General features: G+C 56.9%; 10 protein-coding genes across 10 annotated transcripts; 5 read left to right on the top strand and 5 right to left on the bottom strand.

Annotated features, from left to right (window-relative positions):
* Positions 1-428: 428 nt before the first annotated feature.
* PG986_012181 (uncharacterized protein) lies at positions 429-1,616 on the top strand (the record flags this gene model as incomplete). The annotated part of the gene is made up of 1 exon (XM_066848403.1): positions 429-1,616. One exon carries the CDS (start codon positions 429-431, stop codon positions 1,614-1,616), a length of 1,188 nt encoding a protein of 395 aa, XP_066695099.1.
* A 497-nt stretch (positions 1,617-2,113) lies between these two features.
* On the top strand, positions 2,114-2,578 carry PG986_012180 (uncharacterized protein; the record flags this gene model as incomplete). Its single annotated transcript, XM_066848402.1, has 3 exons — positions 2,114-2,150; positions 2,217-2,309; positions 2,382-2,578. 3 exons carry the CDS (start codon positions 2,114-2,116, stop codon positions 2,576-2,578), a joined length of 327 nt encoding a protein of 108 aa, XP_066695098.1.
* Positions 2,579-2,866: 288 nt separating this feature from the next.
* On the bottom strand, positions 2,867-3,781 carry PG986_012179 (uncharacterized protein; the record flags this gene model as incomplete). Its single annotated transcript, XM_066848401.1, has 1 exon — positions 2,867-3,781. One exon carries the CDS (start codon positions 3,779-3,781, stop codon positions 2,867-2,869), a length of 915 nt encoding a protein of 304 aa, XP_066695097.1.
* Positions 3,782-4,663: 882 nt separating this feature from the next.
* On the bottom strand, positions 4,664-4,942 carry PG986_012178 (uncharacterized protein; the record flags this gene model as incomplete). Its single annotated transcript, XM_066848400.1, has 1 exon — positions 4,664-4,942. The coding sequence occupies one exon, from the start codon at positions 4,940-4,942 to the stop codon at positions 4,664-4,666; it is 279 nt and encodes a 92-aa protein (XP_066695096.1).
* A 1,056-nt stretch (positions 4,943-5,998) lies between these two features.
* On the top strand, positions 5,999-7,618 carry PG986_012177 (putative 3-ketosteroid-delta-1-dehydrogenase; the record flags this gene model as incomplete). The annotated part of the gene is made up of 1 exon (XM_066848399.1): positions 5,999-7,618. The coding sequence occupies one exon, from the start codon at positions 5,999-6,001 to the stop codon at positions 7,616-7,618; it is 1,620 nt and encodes a 539-aa protein (XP_066695095.1).
* Positions 7,619-8,139: 521 nt separating this feature from the next.
* PG986_012176 (glycoside hydrolase family 43 protein) lies at positions 8,140-9,886 on the bottom strand (the record flags this gene model as incomplete). Its single annotated transcript, XM_066848398.1, has 2 exons — positions 8,140-8,595; positions 8,660-9,886. 2 exons carry the CDS (start codon positions 9,884-9,886, stop codon positions 8,140-8,142), a joined length of 1,683 nt encoding a protein of 560 aa, XP_066695094.1.
* A 3,561-nt stretch (positions 9,887-13,447) lies between these two features.
* Positions 13,448-15,145, top strand: PG986_012175 (glucan endo-1-3-alpha-glucosidase agn1; the record flags this gene model as incomplete). Its single annotated transcript, XM_066848397.1, has 1 exon — positions 13,448-15,145. The coding sequence occupies one exon, from the start codon at positions 13,448-13,450 to the stop codon at positions 15,143-15,145; it is 1,698 nt and encodes a 565-aa protein (XP_066695093.1).
* A 212-nt stretch (positions 15,146-15,357) lies between these two features.
* Positions 15,358-18,331, bottom strand: PG986_012174 (uncharacterized protein; the record flags this gene model as incomplete). The annotated part of the gene is made up of 5 exons (XM_066848396.1): positions 15,358-16,159; positions 16,319-16,329; positions 16,946-17,420; positions 17,524-17,810; positions 18,032-18,331. 5 exons carry the CDS (start codon positions 18,329-18,331, stop codon positions 15,358-15,360), a joined length of 1,875 nt encoding a protein of 624 aa, XP_066695092.1.
* A 530-nt stretch (positions 18,332-18,861) lies between these two features.
* PG986_012173 (uncharacterized protein) lies at positions 18,862-20,461 on the bottom strand (the record flags this gene model as incomplete). The annotated part of the gene is made up of 2 exons (XM_066848395.1): positions 18,862-19,144; positions 19,200-20,461. The coding sequence occupies 2 exons, from the start codon at positions 20,459-20,461 to the stop codon at positions 18,862-18,864; spliced, it is 1,545 nt and encodes a 514-aa protein (XP_066695091.1).
* Positions 20,462-25,106: 4,645 nt separating this feature from the next.
* On the top strand, positions 25,107-26,417 carry PG986_012172 (uncharacterized protein; the record flags this gene model as incomplete). Its single annotated transcript, XM_066848394.1, has 2 exons — positions 25,107-25,274; positions 25,503-26,417. 2 exons carry the CDS (start codon positions 25,107-25,109, stop codon positions 26,415-26,417), a joined length of 1,083 nt encoding a protein of 360 aa, XP_066695090.1.
* Positions 26,418-27,656: the final 1,239 nt, after the last annotated feature.

Here is a 27,656-nt window from a genome sequence, read left to right as displayed (position 1 = left end):
TTTTTTTTTTTTTTTTTTTTTTTTCGAAATCAAGATTATCGCCATGCATACAGCCAATCCACTCGTTGAGATAAAGGACCCTGTTTCTTGAAGTCGCAAGAAACAATCCCTTTGATTCTAGACATAGCTTTGTTCCGCTCCCGAACGCCGAAAGCCCAGAACATCGTATCTGCTTTGAAGAAACATCAACAATGTCCTTTTTTGCTCAACATGAAAGACTGAAAAAGGCATTGTTTGGTTTTTGGTATCGTCGTACGTTATTGAGATCTCTATATAAATAAAGCCAGGCACCCCACTGGCAGGAACATAACTCAAGGTGACATCTCGCAACCAAGCCGCCTCCCACGATAAATCCATCGAAAAGAGTCAACTTACCGTCCTTGACAGTTCTTGCTTATTATCAGGCTCCACATCCACATTATTCAATCATGGATGGTTCTCGATCTCTTTCTCGGGAGGTTTCCCGTGGCCGTACTCGGCGCACTTCCCAGAGCCTTGCTCAAGACTATCAGCAACAAGAGAGCAGGCCATCGACACCCATCTCTGTCAATGAACGGGACCAGGTGTATCCACCCCCGCGTCGGTCCCAGTCGAACTCACGACCACCCGTTGCTCGTAAAGAGTCAACCAAGTCGAAGAGGCCCCGGAGCTCGTCGCGCAGTGAGCGCTTCAAAGGCACCACGGTGGACAACGCCCTGAGCAGCATCGGGAGAGCCGCTCGAAGAGTGCTCTATCCGAATGCGAAGGATATAGAGGGATGCCCTGGACATGGCCACCATTATTGCCTGTTCTGCATGACTCATCTCGATCTTGGCGGAAAGGTAGCGAAAGATGGGGAAAAGATCGATACGACCTTTAAGGTCGACGAGCCTCCTGTCATCGAAGTACGTCCCTGTTACGGCGATGCGGCGCAGTTCGACCCGGCAAAGGACCTGCAGCTCCGGTCCAAGATTACTGCGGAATCTAATGCACCAGGACCAGTGCCCGCCCGCTACACGACTCCCAATAGGAAGTGGTTCGCATACTGCTCCAGCTGTGGAGTCACGTATCTCGTCGGAAAAGCAGGTAAGAACTTCGCCGCCGATCATCCGTCCCATTGTGCCACCGACATGGGGGACAAGACCACCTGCGTCTATGTCGATGCCGGGGTCAGCAAAGACGAGCACGGCACGCTCGTCGGCGACTCGTCCGTATTCTTCGGGCCCAAGTCGCCACTCAACGCAGCGTCTAAGGGCGCTTACGACCTGGAGCACCAGCAGACGATCCAGATCTCGGCCCTTCGCCGCGCCCTGCTTCTTTCGCTAAAGGTTATGGACCAGCGAAAGGCCCTGGTGGAGAAGGAGGCCATCACCAACTCGTACGAGTTCGTGTGGCAGTGTACGCAATTCCGGCTCTTGATATTGTCAAGAATGGATGCTGTCAACACTTGGCTGGAATTCGATCGCAACGCCATTGGCCGGGGCCAGCTAGACCCCCGTGTGGAGGCTGACCTGCAGAAGATTGACGAGGACGTGATGAGACTTGCGTCGCAAGGCATTGTTGTCCAGTTCTTCCCTCTCCCAGCGTTCGATGAGTATGAGCCTGAGTACGAGTTCTTCTACGACAGATTCATCTAAGCTTTTGGGGGAGGGAGGCTGGAGTGCGACTTCGTCCGAATGCCAGTGCATGTATGATCTGATGTAGAGCCTGGGTGACTGACCTGGTATTAGGCCAGCATGGTGACGAGGTGATAGGTGGTCAGTGCGGTCCGTTGCCAGCCACAGGTCGTAGCATTATTTTCCTTTCAAGTGTGGAATTTGTCGGACCAGGTAAGTATCAGGAATTGAATCTATTATCATGATGTATATGTTCGCCGGTAACCGGATCTGTTATTTTGGAGCATGTAGTAGTAGCTGGGGGGTTTGGTTGAAGCTGTGTCTGTCTTGTAGAAGTTCAAGTAAGCAGTCTGGCAGTGGCCGGGGGCCTGCGATAAACCCCACCACCTGCGGGCCTGCGGGGGCAAAAACCTTCCAGTGATGACAAACCAGCTCGTCCTTTTCCAAAGACAACGACAGTAGTAACTCGCCAAAGACCAAAAACGCCTCGTTAATTCACACTTCTAGTCACTCGAACCATGGCGGAGCATCCTTCATTCACCCTCGCCGGCCTTTGTAAGTTGAGAGGCCCCGTAGAGTGTGCGCCCCCTCTCTTTTAGGCCCTTGAACTGACTCGTACAGTGGCTGTTGGCGGAACCATGGGCTATGTCCGAACCCGATCGACCCCGTCTCTGGTCGCCGGCATTGGTCTCGGTGTCTCCTACGCTTACGCTGGTATGTAATTCCCTCTTAACAGCTCCCTCTTTTGTTGTCGTATCACGGCTGCTCATCGCAATTGGTATTCAGGTTACCTCATCAAGCAGAACCGGGACTACGGTACTGAGCTGGCCCTCGGCAACTCTGCCCTCTTGACCGCGTCGGCCATTCCCCGTATCATCAAAACAGGGGGTCGCGGGCCAGTTCCCCTGGCCTTGGGATCGGCCGGTCTGTTGGCCAGTTACTACTATACCCGCAAGGTTCAGGAGTTTAGGTACGGCGTTTGAGCTAGTTCCGGGAGAAACTGTAATCCGGTTGGTGGATGTTGTACGAATGTTGGGGGTCCACGAATCCAGTGTAAGATATCATGTACTATGCCAGCCCACTCTTCTTGAATTGATATATGAACTTCACTCGAAGTCTGGGTAGCTACATATGTATACAATGCCCGTCATGCATGAGCCGGGGGCGCCCAACGTGTACCTGCTATGTTAAACAGAGGCTTGTGTGCTCGTGACTAGTCGTACATGTTCGACACTGCCAGTGCGACCAAGCTTTCCGAAAAGCTTGTTCCGTCAAACGGCGAAAAATCCCTTAATTTCGGAAACGACCACATGGGGAACCTCTTCGGGAATGTAGTGCCCCGAGTCAACGCTGTGGCCCTCGACGGTCACATCCTTGGACGAAACCTGCTTCCACTCCTTGACCGCATCGAAGCACTTCTCGATGACGCCGTGCTGGCCCCATAGCACCTTGAGCGGACAATTGATCAGCCGGCCCCCCTTAATATCCTCCCGTGCCTCGTCCAGGTCCACTGTCGCCGCGGCCCGGTAGTCGTCGCACATGGCGTGCACCGTCGCCTCGTCGCCGAGGCCCGCGACGTACTGCTCCCAGCACTCGGGCGCGAAGATGCGGAGCCCCGCGCCCTGTCGCCCGCCCATGAAGGCCTCGGCGATCTTGCGCGGGTTCGCGAGCAGCATCGTCTCCGGGAGCGGCGCGGGCTGGATCAGCAGGAACCAGTGGAAGTAGGCGCGCGCGAACTCGAACGAGGTCGCCTCGTACATGGCCAGCGTCGGGCAGATGTCGAGGAAAATCGCGGCGCGGACCCGGGCGGGAAAGTCCACGCACAGCTTGTGGGCGACGCGGGCGCCGCGGTCGTGCGCGCACACGAAGAACGGCTGCGTTTCGTCGTGGTAGCCGAGCTGCGTCATCACGGCGGCGCAGTCTCGGGCCATGGCGCTCTTGGCGTAGGAGGCGACGCCGTCCGGCTTCGAGGACTGGCCGTAGCCGCGCAGGTCTATGAGCACCACGGTGTAGGCCTCGGTCAGCTGGGGCGCGACGCGGTGCCAGATGTGGTGCGTCTGCGGGAAGCCGTGCAGGAGGAGCAGGGGCGGCTTCTGGGACGAGGAGGCATCGCCGCTTTTGAGGCCGAAGATGTCGACCTTGGGCTCCGTCTGTGTGGTGGTGGTGAAGGATTCGAAGGCGTCCATTGTGATGAGATCTTGCTTGATCTGGGAATGATGGAGCACAGTAGATTGACAGGGCAATAACTGGAACCGAGGTTAGTGATGGTGAAAGAACTTCGGTTATGGGCCGTGGAGTTGTATAAGTCATCCATTGCGGGGTCCGAAGATGCGGGGCCGCACGCCCTCGATCATGTTGACATATCCGAAGGCGGCCCCATGCCTTGAGGTTACCCAAACCCCGGGCGTACATCACGATTGAGATAGAGCCCTTACCGGCACATTGCAGGTCTGTTATTTGAATGCATGGACTGCTGACTCCAAATACCTTCCAGAGGTGTACCCGATCACATCAAGGAAAGCCATGTCTGATTCCATCGAGTCAACTCGGAACTGCTGTGGTCCAACACTAGCCCGAGTGTTGGCGCTGGCGAGTGCACTTACCTTCCTTCCGGATGCGAGCTCTCGCCGGACATTTCCCGATGGAAGCATGTGAGTAGGAGTCCGGTCCGGAAGCCATCAAAAGTGGATCCTGCGTGGGTGAATTGAGATGTCGGCACGGGCGGGATACGACGGGTGGTCGACAGTGATTTGGTACCGGGTTCTTTTTTACATCGCCATCGTGCCTATGAGGCCAGTGAGAGCCCACTTCGCAGAATGCGAGACGTCAATTCACACTGCCATGACAGGTGTTGTCAAAAGCATCAGCAATGTACCATTGGGAATTCGGAGTTGTTGGAGATATAAAAGGTATATCATTATAAGTTTCTAAGGAATCCTTCTACAGCAATTGTTCTTCTATACTGTTGGGGTCGAACATCATCGAGAGTGAACAGAGCAGTGTGGTGTGGGTACAGTTCGCAGCCCGATATTATCCGCAACTGGTCCTATATGAGGCATTGCCTTTTCTCACTGTTTCCCCTTGCCTTTTCCTGCATTATCTCCGTTCTCTTGGTGTGACCCTTTGGACGTCTGGCTCGACTCGCTAGCTGGTCGCTTGTCGTCTGGCTTTTGATTCTGGGCAGGGTCCGTCTTCTCGGATCTCAGATCTGTACTGGTGCCACCGGTTGTGGTAGATGCCGGGCGGAAGGGGACACGGAGTGCGGATCCGGGCGTTCGTTGGAGGGCGGCGGCGTTGGGGATGGTGGCCCGGGTAGAAGCCCGCAGAGTGTGGCGAATGGAGAACATTGTGATGATTCGCGGGAAATCCAATTACTGTAGGCTTGTAGTATGAAATAAGTTGACGACAAGAATGTGTTTGTGGTTTGAATGTACAATGTGTATTAGAGCTGAGCCGATATCCCCAAGTAAGGCGATCAGCCAGCTCTCCTTGATGTACCCTCAACGATGAACAGCCAAAGGCCGTTGCGCTCGAATGATGACCTCATTATAGCGTCATGACTTAGAATCACTTGATACCTGTCCATGCTAAACTAGTCAATGACAGCAAGTTCAATCGGTATTTTACAGTGCTTAGAAGAAGAGAACGGGGGTTTCCAACTGTTCTGTGTCAATGGACGTAGCTGGGAGGTCAGTGTCGTGATGGTTTGTTGGAGTGCGGGTCTCAGCAGGCAATTGAGCTCCAAGCAACGACAACTCCCCCAAATCGGGCAATCTTTTGCGCTGTGAGATGCAACATCAGCGCCAAGCTAGTGAGGGGCCTGGTGGGGTTGTTGGGTCGTTTCCGGGGCCCCGCGATCTTTACTCGAGAACCTATTTGATTTAAACCCACCCGTTCGTTCAACGGTTATCGTCCGACATCCATGTGGCCTCAACAGACATGTACCTCGTTAACCGAACGAACCTGGCAAATCTATCCTGATCGGATCTATCCAGGTCCTCGCCTGCATCTAAACTGTTCACCTGTGAGTAATTCAGAAGCGTTTCATGTCATCTTTTTGGGTCGCTTAGGCCTTCGCAGCGCCAAGTGCGAGAGCCAGCTACCATACCTGGGTGGTTGTAGGGTCGTATCGAATTGTTCGACTGTCACATGAACGCCACCCCAAGTCCCGAGGCGACCGCGGTATCGATTCCAGTCGTATCCCTGCCTCCTGTACAACCCAACCATAGTCACAGTTTAGAACCCGGGGGGCTGACGAAGGTTACGTGGATATGGGGTGACTGTACCGGGAAGCCGCGGCTCCCCGCATTGCTGACCCGGAAGCTCGGTTGTTGAATACCCTCCATTTTGCAACACGTTGCAATAATCACAGACAGAATACGCACTAATCTCAACACCTCAAGATGGCTTCTTCGAATGACCAGACCATGCAGCAGAAGCCAGTCATCATTGTCGGCGGCGGCCTGGCCGGCTTGGTCGCCGCCTTCGAGCTGGCCGAGCGCAAGGTGCCCACCCTGATCCTCGACCAGGAGAACGAGGGCAACCTGGGCGGGCAGGCCTTCTGGTCGCTGGGCGGCCTCTTCATCGTGGACTCGACCGAGCAGCGCCGCATGGGCATCAAAGACAGCCGTGAGCTCGCCATGCGCGACTGGCTCGGCTCCGCCCGCTTCGACCGTGACAGGGAAGACTTCTGGCCGCGCCAGTGGGCCGAGGCCTTTGTCAACTTCGCCACCGACGAGTTCGAGTCCTACGTCAAGGCCCGCGGGCTCGGGTTCGTGACCAACGTCGCCTGGGCCGAGCGCGGCGCCGGCACGGCCGAGTCTCACGGCAACTCCGTGCCCCGCTTCCACATCAGCTGGGGCACGGGTCCCGAAGTGGTGCGCGTCTTTGCCGAGCCCGTCAAAGAGGCGGCCAAGAAGGGCATCATCGAGTTCAAGTTCCGGCACCAGGTGGACGAGCTGCTCGTCGACGACGCGGGCAGAGCCATTGGCGTCAGAGGGAGCGTTCTGGAGCCCGATGATGCTATGAGGGGTGTCAAGACCTCCAGGACGGTTGTAGATCAATTCGAGATATACGGTTCGGCCATTCTTGTCTCATCCGGTGGCATCGGCGGCAATGTCGAGGCGGTCAAGGCAGCCTGGCCAAAGGATCGCCTTGGGCCCCGCGTCCCCGAGAAGTTCGTCATTGGAGTGCCCGCGCATGTCGATGGCCGCATGATTGGTATCACCGAGAAGGTCGGTGGAAATGTTGTCAACCGAGACAGGATGTGGCATTACACCGAAGGATTGACGAACTGGAACCCCATTTGGCCCGGTCACGGTATCCGAGTCTTACCGGCTCCGTCCTCGCTCTGGCTAGACGCAACAGGAAAACGGCTACCGCCGTTCCTCTACCCAGGCTCGGACACACTGGGGACACTGAAGCACATATGCAGTACTGGCTACGACTATACATGGTTCGTGTTAAACCAAAGCATCATAGCTCGCGAATTCGCCCTCTCTGGCTCGGAGCAGAACTCGGATATCACCGAAAAGAGTATCTGGAAACTTCTCACACGCATATTCGGAAAGAAGGGAACCGTCCATGTGCAAGACTTCCAGAAGCATGGCGAGGACTTCGTGGTGCGCGACAACCTGGAGGACCTGGTGTCCGGCATGAACGAGCTAGCCAAGCAGTCTGGCGGGCCGCCCCTGGAGTACGAGCAGATCCGCGAGGTGGTGGCGGCGCGCGATGGCCAGATCGACAACGCGTACTGCAAGGACGCCCAGGTCATGATGATCCGCAACGCGCGCCTCTACTTCCCCGACAAGATCAGCCGCGTGGCGCCGCCGCACCGGCTGCTGGACCCCAAGTACGGCCCGCTGATCGCGGTGCGCATGAACCTGCTGACGCGCAAGACGCTCGGCGGCCTCGAGACCAGCCTGCGCAGCAACGTCATGCGCGACAACGGCGAGCCCTTCCCCGGCCTCTACGCCGCAGGCGAGGTCGCGGGCTTCGGGGGGCGGCGGCGTGCATGGGTATAGCTCGCTCGAGGGGACCTTTGTTGGGGGTTGCATCTTCACGGGCCGGGTGGCTGGACGCGCCATGGCTGACGAGGTGCTTGGGAAACCTATGACGGCGTCGTTATAGTGTTGTTGCCTTGCACTAAAACCTTGGTCAGCGGCACATTCTCCCAGGTACCCCTTTTCAAGTAGCACTTCATAGCATATCTGCATTTGCGAGTTTTGCTTGGGTTTCGGTTTCACATCCAGCACTTCTTGTGTAGGATGCGTCGGTTGGAATTGATACTTGCATGTATTAAAACAGTTGCTCTGTATATGAATAGTCACGAGTACTCTACAGGTCATCTGCGGGTTATCCCACACTGGCTGATTAATCCCAGGTCAGCGGCGCCTCCACGGCGGGTTGTTCAGTGACCTGTCCTAACCCTACATATCGCCATCGCCTGATATACGTATCGAACGAGCGTTCGCCGTATCTTCCGTTGCTGGTGGCGTAAACACCTACCACAACACCTGAGTAATATGGAACCAACTGGTTTCCCCTACAGTGCCCAAAGACGGTCATTTCGATGTCGCATTCGTCTGCACCATGCGGAACGAGGCCGGCTGAGAATGCATAGTGCGTCGTGTTCAGAGCCTCGACCTGCAGTCGAATGCGTCCGTCGGCAGCGCCGCCATCTGGACTCCACCACGCCTTGGGCAAAGGGGAACTGCTCATCCACCCACTTCATTCTCTCGGGCAGTCGGAACGGTGTCGTGCTGATACCCCTGAACCGCATGTGCGGCGCGACATCCGCGCCGGCACCACCGCCGCCGCCGTTGTCGGTCTTGAGCATGACGATCCCCAGATCGAAATGCTGCGACTGGTCCAGCAGCGCGGTGACGCCCACCTCCTGATCCTCGCGCGCCATGTTTCTCCGTTCGTCGTCTTTCCCCCACCACTCCACATCGACGCTGAACCGGAACCGCGTGTGCGCCTGCTTGCACGCCAGGAACGTCTGGCCCCAGCCCCGCGTCGAGTCGCCGTCGAGCCCCGTCAGGTTGAGCCGCGACGAGCTCAACCGCAGCGTCTCGGGGGCGCTCGGGCGGCGACACGGCGTAGTGTTTTGCGACGGGGAGGCGCCAGTGGAAGAGGTGCGGCGGCAGGGTGCTACCGGGCGCGAAGTCGATCGCGTCGTCCGAGCCGACGCGCAGAGGGGCGCGTTTGTCGGGAGTAAGGTGCGCGAACGCATCGTCTGCGGCAGGTTCGGGCAGGGCGAAGTCCCCATCCATGGTCCCCGAGACCGGCGCGAACTCAGGCCATCCGCCCTCCTCCCACTTCACCGGCGTCAGCACCGTCTCCCCGCCCCATGGGGAAATTGGCATTGTACGGGTCCTCCGCGTAGCGGCCGCCGGCGCGGTTCGCCAGCGCCACGGCCCACCACGGCCCACCACTGGCCCGCCGCGTCCGGGAACAGGCCCGCGTGCCCGACGGCCTGGAAGTACGACGACGCGTCCCCGTACGCCGTCAGGACGGGGTTGTGCGGGCACGGCTCCCAGGGCCCCGCGACGTCGCGCGCGCGCGCCCATGACGGCGCGGTGCCGCTCGCGCGTCCCGCCCTCGGCGAGGACGAGGTACAGCCGGCCGTCGGCTTGGCGGCGGTAGAGGCGCGGCGCCTCGGGCGAGGGCAGGCCGGTGCCGTTCCAGACGCGCTGGTGGGTTTGTGCGGGGCCCGTCTCGCCCGTGGCCAGGTCGATGGGGACGTGGTAATCCTGGGCGCCGTCTACGGAGCCTGTGAACCAGGCGGTGCCGGTCGGGTCGTCCCAGAACGGCGAGGGGTCGATGCCGGGAAAGTCGAAGGGGACGGGGTCGGACCAGGATTCTGATTCGAAGGGGTTTTGGGCGGTCAGGACGAAGTTGTCCCAGCGCGTGTGGTTCTGACCCGGCAGCGCCTGGTCCGCGAGCGTGGTCAGGATGTAGAACTTGCCGTCGTGGTAGCGCAGGGTGGGGGCGTAGATGCCGCTCGTGGCGCCGCGGGCCAGGAACTCCAGGGCGGGCAGCTGCTCCGGCCGGGACAGCGCGTAGGAGACGTGGCGCCAGTGCACCAGGTCCTGGCTCGCGTAGATGGGCAGGCCCGGGAAGATGAGGAAGCTCGAGGTGGTGCAGAGGAAGGTGTTGTTCCATTCCGGCACGAAGGCGCAGCTGGGATCCGGGTGGAAGCCGCTGAATATGGGGTTGCTGAAGCTCGCGGCCGAGGCCAGTGCTCCTGCGGCTAGGAGTTGGACTACTCTTGTAGTTACTGGAGGCATCTTGACTGGCTTCGTTTGATCTATATCAGCCAGGGGGGACACTCAACGACAAGCCAAAAGCTTATCCAACAGCATTCCATCTCCATGAACAGGAATTCAACGACGGTTTTTTTTTTTTTTTTTTTTTTTCTTAATATGAGTCGCAGATTTGCCCCCTTAGCCGGCTAATGCCATGCAAGACTACATCACTTCTGGACAGGGAGGTCTTTCACTTCACTCTGCCAAGTCATTAGACCTGCTACTCCGCGTCATGAACAAACGGACAAGTGCGGGGGGAGGGTAGGAGTTGGTCATTCTCTTGCATACTTGTTCACATTCATCTCGGATGACATCCGATTCATCGGTTTTGTTCAGCCCGCCATTCTTGCAACCTGCTTGTAAGTTGCCCGATCAGGTAGGACTCAGACTTGAGTAAATGCAGCTTTAGCGGACTTGGCCAATGGATATCACAAAACACGAAAGAAACCAAAAATTAGATTTCCAAGCTGCGCTGTTCAACTTAGAGATACTTGACTGCGTAAACCTACCCTTCTGTCTTGGGCTCCATCAGTTTGGTCCTCTCCTTAGAGCATCGCACGGAAAGCGCCATGAGCAAATGGAGCGCAGCAAGGCCGTGAAGTTTTGACAGCGACATCCTGGAGATTCTCATACATGTGCCCCATGCTATCTAACGGTCCAATGGAGAAGACACGACTTGTTGGACGTTGGCTGGGTCTCCGGGTGAGTGCAATGTGATTGTATCGAGTATCCTCCAACAGACCCATTTGCTAACACACCCACCCCCTTTGGTAGACGAGATAAACCAACCCGCTCCCACTTTTCAACCACGCATATCTCAAAGCTGCACATTTTCAAGTGTATGCCGAAAGCCAAATGACAAATACACACAATACTTTCTACTCACTTGTTTCGCAGCTTATCTACCGGCCTTTGGCCAAGGTATCCGCATCAATAGTCCTCCACTTCAACCTCGGATTGTTTACCCCGCAGTTAGCGTCTATATTATACAGGTATGGATAGCTGCAGAATTTTCAAGCAATAATAAGCGGTTAGGCGCGATGACGGAGTGGTTAACGTGATTGACTCGAATTACCGACATCAATTTCCTTCGGGAGCGCAGGTTCGAATCCTGCTCGCGTCGCATCAACTTTTTGGCTTTCGGCTCTCTGACCTATATATACAGTCCGGCTTGATGGCTGGCATTTTCGGTCTTCTATGTTTTTCTTTTCCTCGTGTCTCGTCTTGTTGTTGAACCAATGTCCTCTAGGAACCCACCTGCCAAAAACACCAACGATGTAGGTAGGTAAAATGCAGTGTGTGCAAAGTTCCAGTCTCTAACCCATTTTGCTCCTGTGAAGATATGTATTTGCTGCTTCACATATCTTGAGTTCACGACTGTTTCAGCAACCATTTGAAGAACATGCTCCGTTGGAATCCAAGGAGGCAGAGTTTCTCGCTTCATTTGGGCAGTTTCCTCAAAGAATGGTTGCACTCGTCTTCACAGACTGCTATTGGTCAGTTTGAAAAGCCTAAGGATCATAAAATGCAACATCTGCAATATGTCCATTGCAGCGCAGGGTTGAAGCTGATAAGTCGGCCAAGCAGCCATGCCCACCAGCGCTATTTCTGTCTGGAAACTGCACATCGTTGCAACGGAGCACACTCCGAATCACTCAACCCCACCACACACCCACCACAGAGCAGAGCAGCGGAAAAGTTCGGTAGGCGACAAGTGAAATCCCACCAATGTACTCGGGAGACAGACAGACAACCGTTCCAATATGTACGCCCATAAGCAGCTGTTTCTTCAACAAACAGCAACCGACTGGTCGTCTCAACGATCGGATTCCAAAGTAGCTCGGTTAGCTCAGTTGGTTAGAGCGTCGTACTAATATTCTCTCACCAGAATACTTAAGTAATGCGAAGGCCATGAGTTCAAGCCTCATACTGAGCAGCACTTCCTTTTTTTGCACTTTTCGCAAATGGGCTGATCTGGGTAGAATCGGTTCATCGATATTTCACGACTACTCCAGCATTGCAAGAAGTCAACACATTTGCGGTGTTGAACGGCCAGCCCATCGTCCCATTCGGGTTTTCTTTTCTTTTTTTCTTTTTTTAGGCCCCGCCGTCGCTGAGGGGCAAGTCGTGGTCACCCGCAGAGAGACAAACCGCATCTGGTAACGTGCTCAGCCTACTTGCCTACCTACACTGGCAACGGATGCACCCTTGATTTGAAGAAGCAATGTGCACTTCTATTATTAGAGCAGCATCTTGAATTACCATCGAGCCTTGTGTACCATGAATGGCTGAGAGCTCCAGCCGGCTGCAGCGGGACGTTATTCAGCGGTTCTTTTCTTCGGAACCCTGCTAGGCCTGCCGCCTCCTGTCTTACCCTGGCCAAAGACTGCAGTCAATAGTTCCATGCCACTTCACTTCCACCTCGCATCCTCCCCACATGATTGTGGCGAACTGGGTCATGACCAGTCTCACGCATCGATTGTTGTCCCGCACGCTTACTGAGGGCAAGGCCGCTTCAGTGTCACATCGATGATGGAAAGCTGCCTGCCTTCTCGAGGACAATCTGGTCGGCTGATGGAGGCTCTCAAGCCGAGTCCCTCGCGTCTCTCGTATCATTGGCGATGACGGATGGGTGGTGTTCGCCAGTGATATGAATCCTTCCGGGCAGATACAGTCCCTCCGAGTGAACGAGGCTTTGAGGCTTTGAACCTGGACATTGGCATCGCCGGCACACTAGGCCCCGATCTCCCCATCTCCCGATGCTGCTGCTATTCTTGTTCATGCAACGACGCGCAGCTAGGCTGGATTGAGGAGGCTGCCCCGGCCGCCCACCCCTGCTGTGGGCGGAGCTGACGTACAACAACAATCTCACCGTCACCCCAGAGATTAATTATTTCCTGCACAACAAGGGGTTGCTGACTGATCCAAGCTCAGCTGTTGCCTCGATCTTCTGGTCTCAGTCAGTATTGTCATCCTATTGCGCCTGAATAGCGCTGAGTGCATATCGCTGGGAAAGACCCTTGCCGCTCATTCGTTCGTGGGTCAATGTTGATTTAGAGCCACTAATAACCTATCATCTACTACCCGCGGGGGATACGAACCATCGAGTCCAGCAAAGCAGCCTGGGGCGTTACTAAGGTAGTAACAGAATCGGTCCTTGTCCCTTGTCTCTGGGGGTGGTGGTGGTGACCAAAAGGACCACACTCATCCCCTGTTGGGGTGGTAGGGCTTGTTGCACCGGCAGACTGGGTCCAGCCTGTTGACCTGCACGCCCCCTAAAGCTCAGCTGGGTGGATAGACTCTGTTCATCGAATTTCGGTCTGGGGTCTCCATGTCACGTTGACATCTGATAGGAGAACACCCCATCGCCATCTTCATCACCAGTTGCGGAGAGACGATAAGCCAGAGAGTGCGAGCGCCGCAGCATCCGACAAGTATATAAGTCAGGCTCTCCTGCAGTACCTGATGCCTCTTCTGTCTCCCTCACTCCACAGTTGCAACCCAATCACCAACTACCCCAAGGATTCCCTCCCGGATCTCAACATGAGACTTTATCAGGTACTCCCGGTGCTAGCTGCCCTTATGGGCGCCTCACTGGCCGAGGCCAAAGAGGTTTTTGCCCACTACATGCTCGGCAACGTCGCGAGCTTCTCGCAGGCCGACTGGGAGAAGGACATCCAGCTCGCGCAAGACAGCGGCATCGACGGCTTCGCGCTGAACATGGCCGCCGACGCCGAGGCCCTTGCCACCAACTGGCCGTCGGCCGAGAAGGCGTTCAAGGCGGCCGAGGCCAAGAACTTCAAGCTCTTCTTCTCCTTCGACTACCTCGGCGGGGGCATCCCCTGGACCGCGGCCGACGTCACCAAGTACACCAACAACTGGAAGGGCTCGCCGGCCTACTTCAAGCGCGACAACCGACCGCTCGTGTCCACCTTTGAAGGCGTCGACAACCGCAATGACTGGACTCAGATCAAGGCCGACACCCAGGCCTTCTTCATGCCCGACTACTCCTCCCTAGGGGCCGAGGTGGCTGCTGCTGCTCCCGGCGTCGACGGGCTCTTCAGCTGGGACGCCTGGCCCAAAGGCGCCAGCGACAAGAGCGATGAAGTCGACAACTACTACATCAGCCAGCTTAAAGGCAAGCCCTACATGATGCCCGTCTCGCCGTGGTTCTTCACCAACCTGCCCAACTACGACAAGAACCGCCTCTGGCGCGGTGACGACCTCTGGTACGACCGGTGGCAGCAGGTTATGGAGGTCAAGCCCGACTACGTCGAGATCATCACCTGGAACGACTTTGGCGAGTCGCACTACATCGGCCCGCTGGACTCGCGTCAGTACGGCGCCTTCCGGGGTGGCAACGCCCCCTACAATTACGTCGAGGGCCTGTCCCACGATGGCTGGCGCCTCTTCCTGCCCTACCTCATCAAGCAGTACAAGACGGGCTCTGCCTCCATCAACAAGGAAGGACTCATGGCCTGGTACCGCACCCAGCCCGGCAAGGCCTGCGCTACAGGTGGTACCGCCGGCAACGCCAACTACGAGCCCCATATGGAACCCTACGACGTCGTGCAGGACAACATCTTCTTCTCGGCGCTGCTCAACTCGGACGCCGACTACACCGTCTCGGTTAACGGCACTAACATCGAGCTTCCCCAGCAAAAGTGGCGCAACACGCCCGGCGGCGGCTCCGGCATCTACCACGCCAGCGTGCCCTACCATGGGCACCGCGGCCCCGTCGTCGTTACCATCTCCCGCAACGGCCAGCAGGTGGCCCAGGTCAAGGGCGGCTCCATTACCGACGCTTGCAACGGCCACCCCGAGAACTGGAATGCCTGGGTCGGCAGCGATCCGGTTGTCGGTACGCCCGGCTCCGGCACTAACCCCACTACGCCTCCCACGACTACTACCGCCGCGCCGCCGCCGCCATCGACTACGACGGCTACTCCTCCCCCATCCAACGATCGGCCCTGCGTCGCGGGTACGGGAGAGGGCAACTACAGCGGCCTCTGCAGGTACGCTTGCGGATACAACTACTGTCCCCCCGAAGTGTGCCGGTGCACGCGCCGCGCCACCAACGCCGTCAGCGCGCCGCCTACGACGGGCCAGAAGGGCTACCCGGCCGTCGGCGTGAAGGACCACTGCAGCTACCTCGGTCTCTGCTCGTACGCCTGGGACCACGGGTACGTGGACAACACTGCCGCGTGTGGACCGGATCCTGCGGGTGCTGAGGGCTGCTAAGGGGTGTTTGGTTTGCTGATGATGTGTATGAGCCAGCTGGAGGAACGTAGCATAGACTGGCCTTTTCTTCGTCCCATCACGTAGAGAGTTTACCGCTGTTGGATAAATATATCGTACATCTGTAGACTCATGGCCGGATGCTGTTTATTTCCTTGTGTTTTACTAGATTGACCACAGCCATTCTTCGCATGCGTCTCTCTCTGACTCTAGATTCATCCGGCAAACCTGAACTGATAAGTCCAGCCCGTCTTCTCTTTTGTAAGCTCCGCCTTCTTCCGCAAGATCCTCCGGTCTTCCTCGCTGATCGCGCTCGGCAACGTGAGCAGCACCACGTCCTTCCCCAGCAACTGCGACCTCCCGCCGTGGGCCAGCCAGCGTCCCAACACGGTATCCTCCGCCTGGACGGCTTGCATGCGGGTTGTGCCGGGGGCGGCCCCGGCGGCTTGTCCTTTTCGAGCCGCGGCCCAGCTCTTCTGCACTTCGCTTGCGGCGGTGTCTCCTACTATGGCGTTTGCTTTCTTCGCTCTGTTGGCCGCCTGCACTTGCAGACACCGCACGCTCGCTTCCTGCAGGAACTGGGCCGCCATCCCCCGGACGGCCTCGGCTTGGTAGTCGATCTCGCCCGTCTCCTCTTGCTCCTTGAGCCGCCTTTGTATGAAGTGTTGCTCAAACGCTCGACTCATGACAAAGTCGAGCTTCGCCCCCTTCTCCTCCAGCGCCTTCACCTCTTTGGGATCGGTCACGAGTCTCTCCTTCAAGATGGAATCATGATACTCCCACCACCGCACCCTGCCCCAGTACTTGAACGGGTAGAGGATGAATGGGATCACCCCTTCTACGTTTTTCATCGGAACGGGTCCGAAATGGTTGCTGTCCTCGCTCTTGTGGGCTCCGGCGTCTCCCTCGGCCCATAACGTTTTCGGAGGCACTCGGACGTGGCGGCATTCGGTACAATCTCTTCTGGTGCGGACGATGTCCCCCTCCAGGCCGACCAGTCGCTTGCCCGCCGAAACCCTGTTTAGGATGGTGCTCCTAAGGCAAAACGAGAAGAGTATTCGTCAGGAAGTGTGGGACAACAGGGTGAGCTGAGGGGGGATCCCGTCATACCTGAATGAAATAAACATCCCCTTCTGAGCTCGGACGGCGCAACGTGTTTTTCGAACTAATACATACGCCCCGTCAAGCTGTTCTCAAATTTATAAGTCGGTGACATACTGGTTCCTTCGCTTTTCCCAATTGTATAACGACCCAGGCTGAGGATAGAAATCCAAAGATTCAAGGGGGAATCACTGCCTCATCGACCAGCCGCAGAACCCTGCCCAGGGCGTGTCGTGGCAGCGAAGGTGGTCGGGTCATCGTCAGCCCTATGGGTTGTCGGTGCTGGGCTTGGTCGATGTCTGTCCCACGCGGCGCGGCGCGACGAGGTGGAACGAGTGAAAAGAGAGGAGGGGACAGGACAATCGAGATTGAGGGGGGGGATTGATGTTGTCCGGTGAGAAATCGTACGACTATGCGAACCAATCCTGTATGAATTGCAATCACATACGTATAATGCGACATTGCCTACATACCACATACCCAACAGCTCGGTAACTTGCAACCATCCCTGGACGCCTAGCCGGCAGGCAACCACGCTGCGGGGAAACCCTGTCCCCCCTCAACAGAGACGAGCCAAATGGAGGCCTACATTCACATTCATCCAGTGTACTCTTAATATGAAACAGGCACACACATCCACACGCCCCAAAACGCCACAAAACGCCAAACAGGCTGCCATCCTGTCTATCGCCCTTTCCCTACTGCCCCGCCAGCCTCGCCAGAGCCCACATATGCCACAGCTCCTCGGCGAACCGGCCGGCCATGGCGAACGTGCCGGCGAGCACGGCGAAGAGGAGGGGCTTGTACCAGCCCCAGCAGAACTCCCAGAACTTGGTGTAGAGGTTGATGCCCAGGAACGCGAGGCCGAACCCTTTGGTCGTCGCGTCGTCGTAGCCGAGGCCGTGGCCGACGCTCGCGCCCGCGGCGGCGAAGAAGGCGCAGAAGTGCAGGAAGTGCCGCAGCCGGTCCCGGCTGCTGGGTGAAAATACGTGGTACAGCGACTGGATCCAGAGCGCGACGAACAGGGACAGCAGGCCCCAGATTCGCGTCGTGGACCACATCGCGACGGTGGCCGGGGGGGGGGCCGTCCCGCATCAGATAGGAGGTGCCGATGAGGGCGGCGCCCAGGCCGACGAAGCGGACCGGCGACTCCATGAAGATCGCGTACGTGCTCCAACTGTATAATGGCGTCCCCAATTTAGCAGCATATATGCAAACGTGCCGGGTATGGTTGGGGTTGGGGTTAGGATTGGGGTTATTTAGAGTACTATTGTACGTACAAGTAGCAAGTCATGGCCCCGAACCAGTAGGACCAGGCGATCATGGCGCACGACCAGATGAAATTGGACCCGGTCAACAGCGCCACGAGGCCGTAGAAAGCCAAGAGCAGGATGACCGCACGATAAACCCGGTCCCTGAGCTGTATCCGTGCTTTGAGTTCAGTCTCCCTGGCCTTGTGTGTCTCTTCGTCATGCGGCGGCGGCCGGTCGTTTTTACTGCCACGGCTCTTCTCCTCCCTCTTCTCCCAGGGAGCCGAATCGGCCGCAGCGGTAGTGCTGCGGCGGTCCTTCTTTTCGTGTGCGCTCTCAAGATCTGATCCAACGCATCCAAAAGCTGCAACGCCGCCGACGCAAACAACAAAGCCCCAACCGCGTGAACCGCCTCATTCGCAAACACCCTCTGCTCCTGACTCTGCTGCCGCCGCCAGTGGTAAAACGCCCAATAATGCACCCCAGCCCCCACCCCCGCCGTCCCCAAACTCCGCCACCCCGCCGGCACCGCGCGGACCCGCCGCCAGAACCGCGCAAACGCGTCCTCGACAAGCGCGCTGAACACGGCGACGACCAGACACAGCACCGCGAGCCGCAGGGCGTACTTGGCGAACGCGTCCCAGGGGAAGCCGCGGACCGCGACCGAAGCGCGGAGCTGCGCCGCCAGCTCGGGCGACAGGAGCCCGCTCTCGTTGCCGGCCCAGTGCTCGATGGCGGCCTGCACGACCTTGGCCTGGCGGGCCGGGAGCTCGAGGGGGAGAGGGGTCCTGCGTGCTGCTGTTGCTGCTGCTGCTGCTGCTGCTGCTGCGTTTGCCATGGTATCGTTCGCGAGAAGAAGAGGCGGATATGGCGGCTGGACGGATGGATGAAACCGTAGGAGTTGAGTATGTGTGATGTGTGCCCGTGCGACGAGCGACGCGGGTTTTCACAAGCGAAGTGTCGCCCGCCAACCATAGGAGCGCTCACATCTTCGCAAAGGTGGTTGCCTGAACCACAGAGAATCATCCATCCATGCAGCTTGCAAGGCAATCGAGTTGCCATGCGCCATGACGACTGCGCCAAGGTGTGAAGAAGGATCTCATCCCACCAAGTGGGGTAATTCTTGCCAAGCCGCCTGTGCATACCGAACAAATCACGACATAGCCCCTGAGCTCGAACTTGACAAAATGATCGTCTGAAATCGTAAATTTCGTTATTGAAAGCAGCCTCCAAAACAGTTCAATATATACAACCGCTGCAGCTATAAACATATCCTGGAATCATGAGAAAAACAAATGCGCCTCGCTATTTTCATGTCTACTTCTTTCCATCCGACAAAGAAAGAAACGTCTCCGCAGCCGGCCCAACCTAGGCGTTCGAGCCCGATTCGACGTGGTCCGCCTTCTCATCCTTGGACGAGTACTCCTGCGGCATCGCGATCGGCCGGCTCTTGGCGAACTTGACGGCAGCCCAGACGGACGGGGCTTCCTTGAACATCATGTCGATCTCCTCCAGGTTGCGGCCCATCGTCTCGGGGAACAGGAAGTACACCGTGACGGGAATGCACGCCGAGATGACGGCGAACACAATGTAGTATTGCCAGCCGATCGTGTTGACGGCGACAGGCGTGACCATGGCAACGACAAAGTTCCTGCGACCTGTTAGTATTGGAGACGTCACAAAACAATTCCTCGGGGAGCGCATACCAAAGCCAGTGGTTGGCGGTAGAGATGGAAGACATGGCCATACGGAGTCGAAGAGGCGCGACCTCGGTGCAGTAAAGGAAGTTGGCGCCCAGGAAGCCGATGGGGACGAAGGTGTTGTAGAGGTAGATGAAGCACCCGGCAGCAATCATGGCGCCTCGGTTCTCCTCGGGGAAGCTGGTGGTAATCGCGAGCGAAACCATGCAGCAGGCCATGCCGGCGCCCGAAATGATGAACAAGGCGCGACGGCCGAAGCGGTCGATGGTGAAAAAGGCGATGAAGGAGGCGAGGAACTTCCAGGTCAGAGCGCCGCCGGAAAGCACGCGGGCGAGCTCACTGCCCAGGTGGAGGTTGTTCTGGAACAGAATGGTCGCGTACACGCTGATCAGGTTGCTGCCCGACATCTGCTGGTAGAACTGCAGCAGGATGCAGAGTCCGAATCGGTAGGCCAGCTTGTCCTCGCCCATCTTCAGCATGTCGGTGAGCTTGACCGCGGTGTTGCTGGTCTCCTCGAGGGAGTACTCAATGCCGGCGATCTCGGACGACACTTCGAGAGAGTCCACCGCGTGGCCTCGCAGCATGGCAACAAGCGGTCGTGCCTCTTCCACGCGGCCCTTCATGACGAGCCAACGAGGAGACTCGGGGAACATGTAGATGGAGGCCATGAGGACGAGGGAGAAGAAGATGGCAATGGCAATCGGGGGCCGCCACGTAACCGGGCCCTCCTTGAACTCGAAGAAACCGAGGTCGATCCAGGACTCAAGGACGTATCCGAGGCAGATGAACAGGCCGGACACGACGACAGTCTGGCCTCGGTTCTTGGCGCCCGAGGTTTCGCTAAGCCATACCGGCACGATGGAGCTCAGCTGGCCAACACCGGCACCGATAATGATACGACCAACGATGAACTGGGCGAGGCTGAAGGACGAAGCTTCCAGGATCTCACCGATCAGGGTGCAGATGGCAGCGAAGAAGATGACGTTGCGGCGGCCGAAGGCATTGCCGGACCAGGAGCAAGACAGCGAGCCGAAGAGGGCGCCTATGACGAAGACGGCGACGACCAATCCTTGGATGGTGGACTTCTGGGACTTCTCGGCGCCCTTAGCATGGACGGTGTCGATCGCGGGGAAGGTCTTCACCCAGTCATCTTCTGTGAGGAGACCACCGAGACCGGCCTGGTTGTAGCCAAAGAGGATGAAGGCGGGGGCGACAATGAGCGCCGTCTGCATTCGCGCCAACGCGCGGCCGGTAAGTCCGAAAGGCATCTTGCACGGCGTATTGGTAGGGGCTTGGGGAGGATGGGATGAAGCAGGAGCAAGAGGACGGGAAGGAAGGACTCAGGAGGGGACGAGGCCTTCTAATATCCAGTCCCTCGGGGCTCAGGAGATGGACCGCGCCGCCTCCTCGATCGCGGCTGCCCCTCCATCAGATTGAGATTGGACCCTGCAACAGTTTCGAGAGACGGACAGGCGGCTGGAACCCCACGGGAGTGGTAGCGAGTCGGTGAACATCATCGCTCTCCACAGAAGCAGTATGGAGGACAGAGGCAAACAGAGGCAGGAATGTTGAGCAAGATCCTTGCCAGGTTCGTTCAGCAGCAGAGGGAGACAGGCCTGTCCATGACGAGATGGGGCGGGGCCAGTCCAGATGAATGGTACGTTATGTTTCGTAGTGCTGGTGGTGGTGGTCGCCGGTGGTCCTTGGTGGTAGCATGGCCGGCCGGCAGGCCAGGCCAGGCAAAAGCAGTGAGCAGTTTGGCAGTGAAGCGGCCATTTCGCCCATGTCGCTCGTACTCCTATGCCCGAAGCGAAGGCTGGCTCGGGCACTAGGCCGTTCGTGGCAGTCTCGTATGGTAGTGTACAAAGCCGTTGGTGGAGGTACTTGTGTCGATGTAAATGTTTCCCACAGAGCGGTGCTTTCTCGGCGAGTCCGCAGGTAGCGGCTGGATCCCGATCCACCACCGACTCGCGCGCTTGCGGGGCGACTCCGCGACCTTCTGTGCAGAACGCTGAAGAGTCGAAGAGTCACCAGAGTGGGCATCCAGTTTTTGCCTCGGATCTTGGGATCCCATATTGCAAGATGACCAGTTCCAGCAGGTACGCCCGACAACACTGGGCAGCAGCAGCGGCCAAATATTCCAACGGACGGGACGGCAGGGCGACGCACGCCTCCATCAAGCAAGAGTCAGGCCAGAATCCAGAATCCAGAATCCAGACTCCAGACGCCAGCCGCCAGCCGCCAGCCGATGTAGCAGGATGCCTACATGTATGATAGTCAGACGGGCAGACTGGCAGACGTCACACTTGCCATCTGATGTTAGGAGTTGGTAGTTTTGTTGCGGAAGTTGGCCGAAGGATTGATTACCTACGTAGGTTGTGCAGGCTTGCAGCCAGTCCGAGCCCGTCACCTGTCGCAGTCCACAGAAGCTTCCATGTTACATACCCAGCCCAGCAATGAGCGTCCCAGCGTCCCCAGCGTGTGTCCCAGCGTGACCAGTGCCCGGCATGCCCAGCCTAGGGAACCGCTCATTCTGCCACGCCTCCCCGCGAACGGTTTCTTGGCGGGAGCCTCACCCCAAGCAAATGCTAAGCATTTCTTGCAGCAGAAAATCATGTACACAATGGAAGTTTCTGACTCGCGCGCTTGTAATTAATTGTCTTGGCTTGCGCGAGGGCCCTTGATTCCCCCACGCCTTGGAAACGTGGGGTAGAAGAAGTCGGGCTTTTCGCATCCCGGTTGGTTTGGACTGAATGGAATGGTTTCCATCAACAACAACTACATTGATACCCTGGACGCCTACCTCTCTACCTGACCACCAAAGTACCTACTTTCACTACTTTCCATCACCCCAAGATGAAGCAAGTTCAAACTGCGTGATGCGATAACCGGCGCAATATCCGGCTGGCCTGGGCTCCACCGCAAACCGCACTTTGTGCCCGTCCCCCGTCTCGCTGCTTGGCCATGAAGCGAGGTGGCCTTTCTCCCCTTTCCAACTTTTCGGGCCTAATGGCGCAACAAAACGCTCCTTTGCCGGAGATCCGTCCAGATGGATAAGGGGACGACAATTCTGAGCCTGCTACTACTACCGCACGGCTAGGGTCCAGTCCGTTCTGGGTACCTGCACCAGACTGTCGACTTGCTGGACTTTGCCCGCCTGCCCGCCCGCCTCGACCTGAACCGAACACGCCATCCGCGGCTTGGTCATGCCTGGTCTGATTGTCGGCGCCGTGCCCTGCTTTGGCAGCGAGCACTTGCAGTTGCAGTAGGGATCGGCTAATGGTTGGACGTGTCTCTACTGCTTACTGGGCCATGCGTGCAGGCATGCTGCACATCTACTACGTACGCCCATGCAAGCTTGTTGATCAACTATCGGGTAGGTGTCGTCGGCTTTTCTCCGAAGACTAGCCACCATTTGCCATTGTTTTCAAAGTGTGTTGCTGATGGTCTCGAATTCCTCAGGAGCGCATACTGTACATCCCCCTGCCCCTGCTTCCTCACTACCCCCTACATGTACCTAGTCGTACATTACGGGTTTGGATGTTTAGAGGAGCATCCACCAGATTAGCAGGTGCAGTAGCGCAAGATCTGAGCAATTGTCACTCCAATTGTCATTCGAATTATCACTATTTTACAAATCACATCCCTTTGGCTGGCCCAGTTATGGGAAGCGACACGAGGGACGACCCCATCTGCGCCGGTCTCCAAAAGCGCGGTCTCTCTCTCCCAGCCTCAAGGTCGTTTTGGTCTCGAGTCAACCGCCTGCGTACGAAACACGCTCTTTCATCTAGATGTGCATGTGAACACTGAACACTGCTGATACCACCAGCCTGGCAAGCTGGTTACATGGAATGGTCTCCAAGACCAGCTAGTGTCGGAGGGAAAAGGACGATTGATGATCTCCCTGGAGGGTAGGATGGCCATCCGCGCCGTCGCGCTCTAGATACTACACACTACATCAATACTACTGCATCTCCGTACTAGGGTAAGGTAAGTAGTAGGTAAGATGAACCGCGAGGGTAAACGTTCTTCCCATACGGGGTTTGCCCTTTGGGGTCACATTTTGGATATTATTAGTAAAGTTTGCAATTCTATAGGACCCTAGTACCACGTTCGGGCAGAGATTGCCTGCAAATCAGAGGCGGCTGACGTAATATATAGAAGCATTGGGGCGTTCCCCAGGCTCCTTGGCAGCTTGGCGACATGGGAAAGGCATGCAAACAGGTTCCATACAGGGTCGATACTCCAACGCAGCGACGTAGGATGATCTGTAAGTCCTGGCCAGTTTTGTTTCAACATCTCACCTGGAATGTTTCCAGCGCCCGTTATCTCTGAACCTTAGCGGTCATGTATGTTGCACCCCTAGCAAAGGGATGTTCGTTCGGATTTACAGAGCGCAGAGCGGTGTGAGGACGGTGAGAGGGAATTCGAATCAAAATCACTCGCTCGCTCACTCGCTCGCTCTCACTCACACCCTCGAACCTGGGTCGGTCGTATGCCCGACCTCAGGAGGCCAGGAGCAGGAGGCCCTGGAGACCGAGTTTCACGAGATGGCAATAGTGGGCAAGAGTCCGAGAGTTGAACGGGCGCGTATGCTAGCGAATTCATGCGTGGATGGACCGTCAGATCCAGGCTGGCAGAAACTGGAGAAGCGCGCCGAACGAGCATCCAGTGGTCATGCAACTGCCGCTTCCGGAGGATGCAACGACAAACTGCATGCAGCGCGCAGCCAGCCTGATGCCGAAAGTCCGAAAAGTGGGAGGGTGAGAAAGGGTGGGTTGGATTAGAGACTGGAGGAAATTTTCTGTGAGTGCAATGGCCAGCTCCAGTCAGATCAGAGAGGGGCCGGCCTGCCGCCAAACACGCACCAACCAGGCCTCCCCCATCTTCTAGTCCTACCAAGCAATTTTCTCTCCGTAGCGCCTGGGTAGTAGAGTTGTAGGTTTGTAGGTGTAGTGCGCGCAGCTGCTTAACTAGGTTGCTACAGACTACTCAGGACCCAATAACGGGTCACTGCACATCAACACCACCACAAGGCGCGATGGCAGAGTGGTCTAATGCGATAGACTAGAATTGGATCCTTGATTCTAGGTATCTATTTCCTTCGGGAGCGCAGGTTCGAATCCTGCTCGCGTCGATCTGTTTTTGCTTTTCGAATCTTTCATTTTTGTAGTCCGGCTTGCTTTGGTACGACAATTGCACCCATCCTTTTTTATTATCCGTCGGGACTGCTGGCTACAAGCCATTGACGGAGCAGCTAGCAATTTACTTGATATTTCGTAACTGCGTGCGGATGAGACTCAGCCACTTTCTTTTCTGTAAGTTAGATCAGTATACGCGTCACACACCAAAGACACTCGATATGACTTATGTGAATAAAATTTCGTACATTTCAGATGCCCTTGAGATAGATTCATTCCTATATTGAGATTTAATTTAACCCTTTGTTTTGAATGTCCATAGGTAGTCAGTCGGTCGTATTTCTGACGGCCATTTATTCCGGTTCCTAAGCTTGATCTCCCAATGAGCGGGACCTTATTAGCTAGCCTGCACCATGTAAAGGGCAAAAAGCAAGAGAATAGCATCATCGTCATCGCCGCTGGGTCTATCTACCGTTATCCCATTGCCTCTCACATTTCAAGGCGGCAGGCTCGGGGCAATTCGACCGACTAGTCAGCAAGGTGGTCCGTCGCCGGTCATGCTTACTACCTCGAGCCGCTTGGCAGACAAAGAAAAAACCCATTATTTGACGACACCCAGTCGTACGATGTAGATTATTCTGACGTACGGAAGAGTAAAGCCGCAGTTCGCAAATTCCGCACTGCGCTACTTCTACATTCGGGTTGCTACACCCGTTCCAAGAGGTTGTATTGAAGAAGAAGAAGAAGAAGAAAAGCGTATGGACAACGAACGATGATGCGTTTCCCGACCATCGCCCAGATCACACGCCACCCGGCTTTCGAGACGGCAGTCTGGAAGCTCAGGCCGCACCAGAGCGGGCTCCTGCCGGTGGGCGCTACCAGAGGCGGCCCCTACAACATCAGTTGGGGGATCCACGGTAACGGTCCGACCAAGATGATGGTACGTTCTCGCGCCCCCAGCCTTTTTCCTCCCTCGCGAACAACACCTCCGAGGCTCTTTTTATAGTGTCACCACCACGAGGCTTCTGTTCTTGGTAGCGTGGTCGGGTCTGTCGGTCTCCATCGAGCACCCAGTCATAATACAAGGAAAGAATCAATCCATCATCAGGTGGTGAAAGGAGAGACATTTTGACTAAGAACCATGTGTGACACACACCCCTGAATTTAGCTCATAGGGGGCCTGGGCGTAACCAGGGCCGACTGGCAGCGCCAGACCTACCACTTCGGCCACCTGCACGGGGACCGCTACTCGGTCCTGCTGGTAGACAACCTCGGCGTCGGCGCGTCCGACAAGCCGCTCCACGCCATGAAGGGCGGCTACACCACGCCCGGGCTGGCGCGCGACCTGCTCGAGGTCGCGGACCACGTGGGCTGGACCGCGCCGCGGTCGCTCCACGTCGGCGGCGGCAGCCTGGGCGGCATGATCGCCCAGGAGGTCGCGCGCCAAGCCCCGGGCCGCATCGCGAAGCTGGCGCTCTGGTCCACGACGGCCCGCTACGAGCGGGCGACGAGCGGCTCGTGGTCGGAGCACCTGTCTCGTATCTGGGGCATGGTGGCGCCCAAGTCGTTGGAGGCGGACGTCCAGGGCATCGCCCGGGCCTGCTTCCCGGCGTCGTGGCTCGCTGCGCTGCCGGCGGACGACGACATCGTAGACGAAGATGTGGAAGAAGAAAAGGGTGCGGATCATAAGGCCCGGCGGCCCATGCCCATGCCCATGCCCATGCCGAGGTTCGACACCAACTACGAGCGCTGGGCCGCGGGCGAGATAGCGAAGCACCGCCGGGGCCACATCACGCGGACAGGGCACTGGATGCAGGTGTTCGCAGCGGCCCGACACTCCCTGAGCGCGGAACAGCTGCAGTCGCTAGGCGACGAGGTGGGCCGGGAGCGCATCCTGGTTCTGCATGGCGACGCGGACGGCCTGATGCCGGTAGATCTTGGGCGGATCCTGATGGCAGAACTGCGGCCGGCCAGGGCGATCGTCGTCGAGGGGATGGGGCATGCGCCGATACAGGAGAGGGCCGACTGGCTCAATGGCGTGTTGGAGGAGTGGTTCGCCGACGAAGAGAGGCCGAGCGGATGATAAGGACGCATACGAACGAGACCAGCCATTCGGAAGCCGTCGTTCGTTGTTGTTGAGCGGAGTCTCTTCCTCGCCCCTCCAAGGTCTCCTCCGGTAATAAAACATCGTCCCACAGTCCCTCAGTCTGCGACGGAAATACCGAACCAATCCCTCTTCGGATGTTCCAGATGCGTAATCGTATGCATGTAATAACACGCTGATTCGTGTTCATCCTCCCGAAATCCGTTTTCCATTGATTGCCGTAGTTTGCCATCGCCTCTTATCGAAAAAGTAGTTCGGCATGAGCTCCTGACGACTAAATACCGAAGAATGTCCGTCGGTCTATCGAGTGAGTGCATGCAGGCGGCGTGCAGGGTGACTGCCAGTTGCACGTCTGTCCGCCATGCGCAGACAAGTAAGACAGTAGCCGTGTTGCCGGTTGCCTCTTCTTCTTCATGCACCAGGCCAGTGTATCACTCAGTGGCTTGTCGATCTGCATGCGGTTGCGTGGACCGTCAGAAGAACAGTTACAGTGCCGACCCGCCATCGAAGTTTGATGCCAAGGGTGCCAATCTATGATCGCCATATCGAGAAAGCTTGGTTTCGAGCGGCTCAAGCGCAGATCTCCACAGATCGCAAGCATCTTACTCCGTAAGATATGTAGCATTGTGTGCACTTGACCGGCGGTGTTGGGCTTACGACTGCTGGCTGTGCTGGGTCGAATTGGCCCAGCATTTGCCGCTTTGGCGAGAGAATGAACCAACATCACCGCCGGTTTGGCAGGTCCGACCTGTAAAAGGGGCGACCAGGCGGAAACGAAAGTAGCAGTAGGTGAGCCGTGAAGAAGTTGTGTAGGGTGATGAGATGCTGAAGTCCAAACGAATGTGTGTAAACGCCTGTGGATTGGAGCGATCTACAAACAACGCATGAAATGGATTTGAAGAGGTAGCCCTGAAACCCGCCACGAATCCAGTACCAACCTTGTGCGAAAGACGCACGATGCTGATCTCAGCTTCTTGGATAACTTCGAAGCCAACGAGTGTTGCAGTGTTGTAGTGTTGCATAAGATGCAGGCGCCATCGTTGTTGGCGGGCACGAGGGATGGTAGTATGCAAGTTGTGCAACATATACCGCGTTAGAAAGCACTTGTCTCCGAAGATCAGCAGGCGACTGCCTGATCCAACTAGTCTCACAGGTCGATTAGTGTAGGGGGTTAGCACGTGGGATTTTGACAACATCAAAATCAATTCTTCCCGAGAC

This window comes from Apiospora aurea (genome assembly GCF_038362705.1).
Source record: "Apiospora aurea strain CBS 24483 chromosome Unknown utg000008l_segment0_segment0, whole genome shotgun sequence".
NCBI classification, from domain to species: Eukaryota; Fungi; Ascomycota; class Sordariomycetes; order Amphisphaeriales; family Apiosporaceae; genus Apiospora; species Apiospora aurea.
The sequence above is the reverse complement of the archived record's forward strand: the minus strand, read 5'-3'. Positions and strand labels throughout refer to the sequence as shown.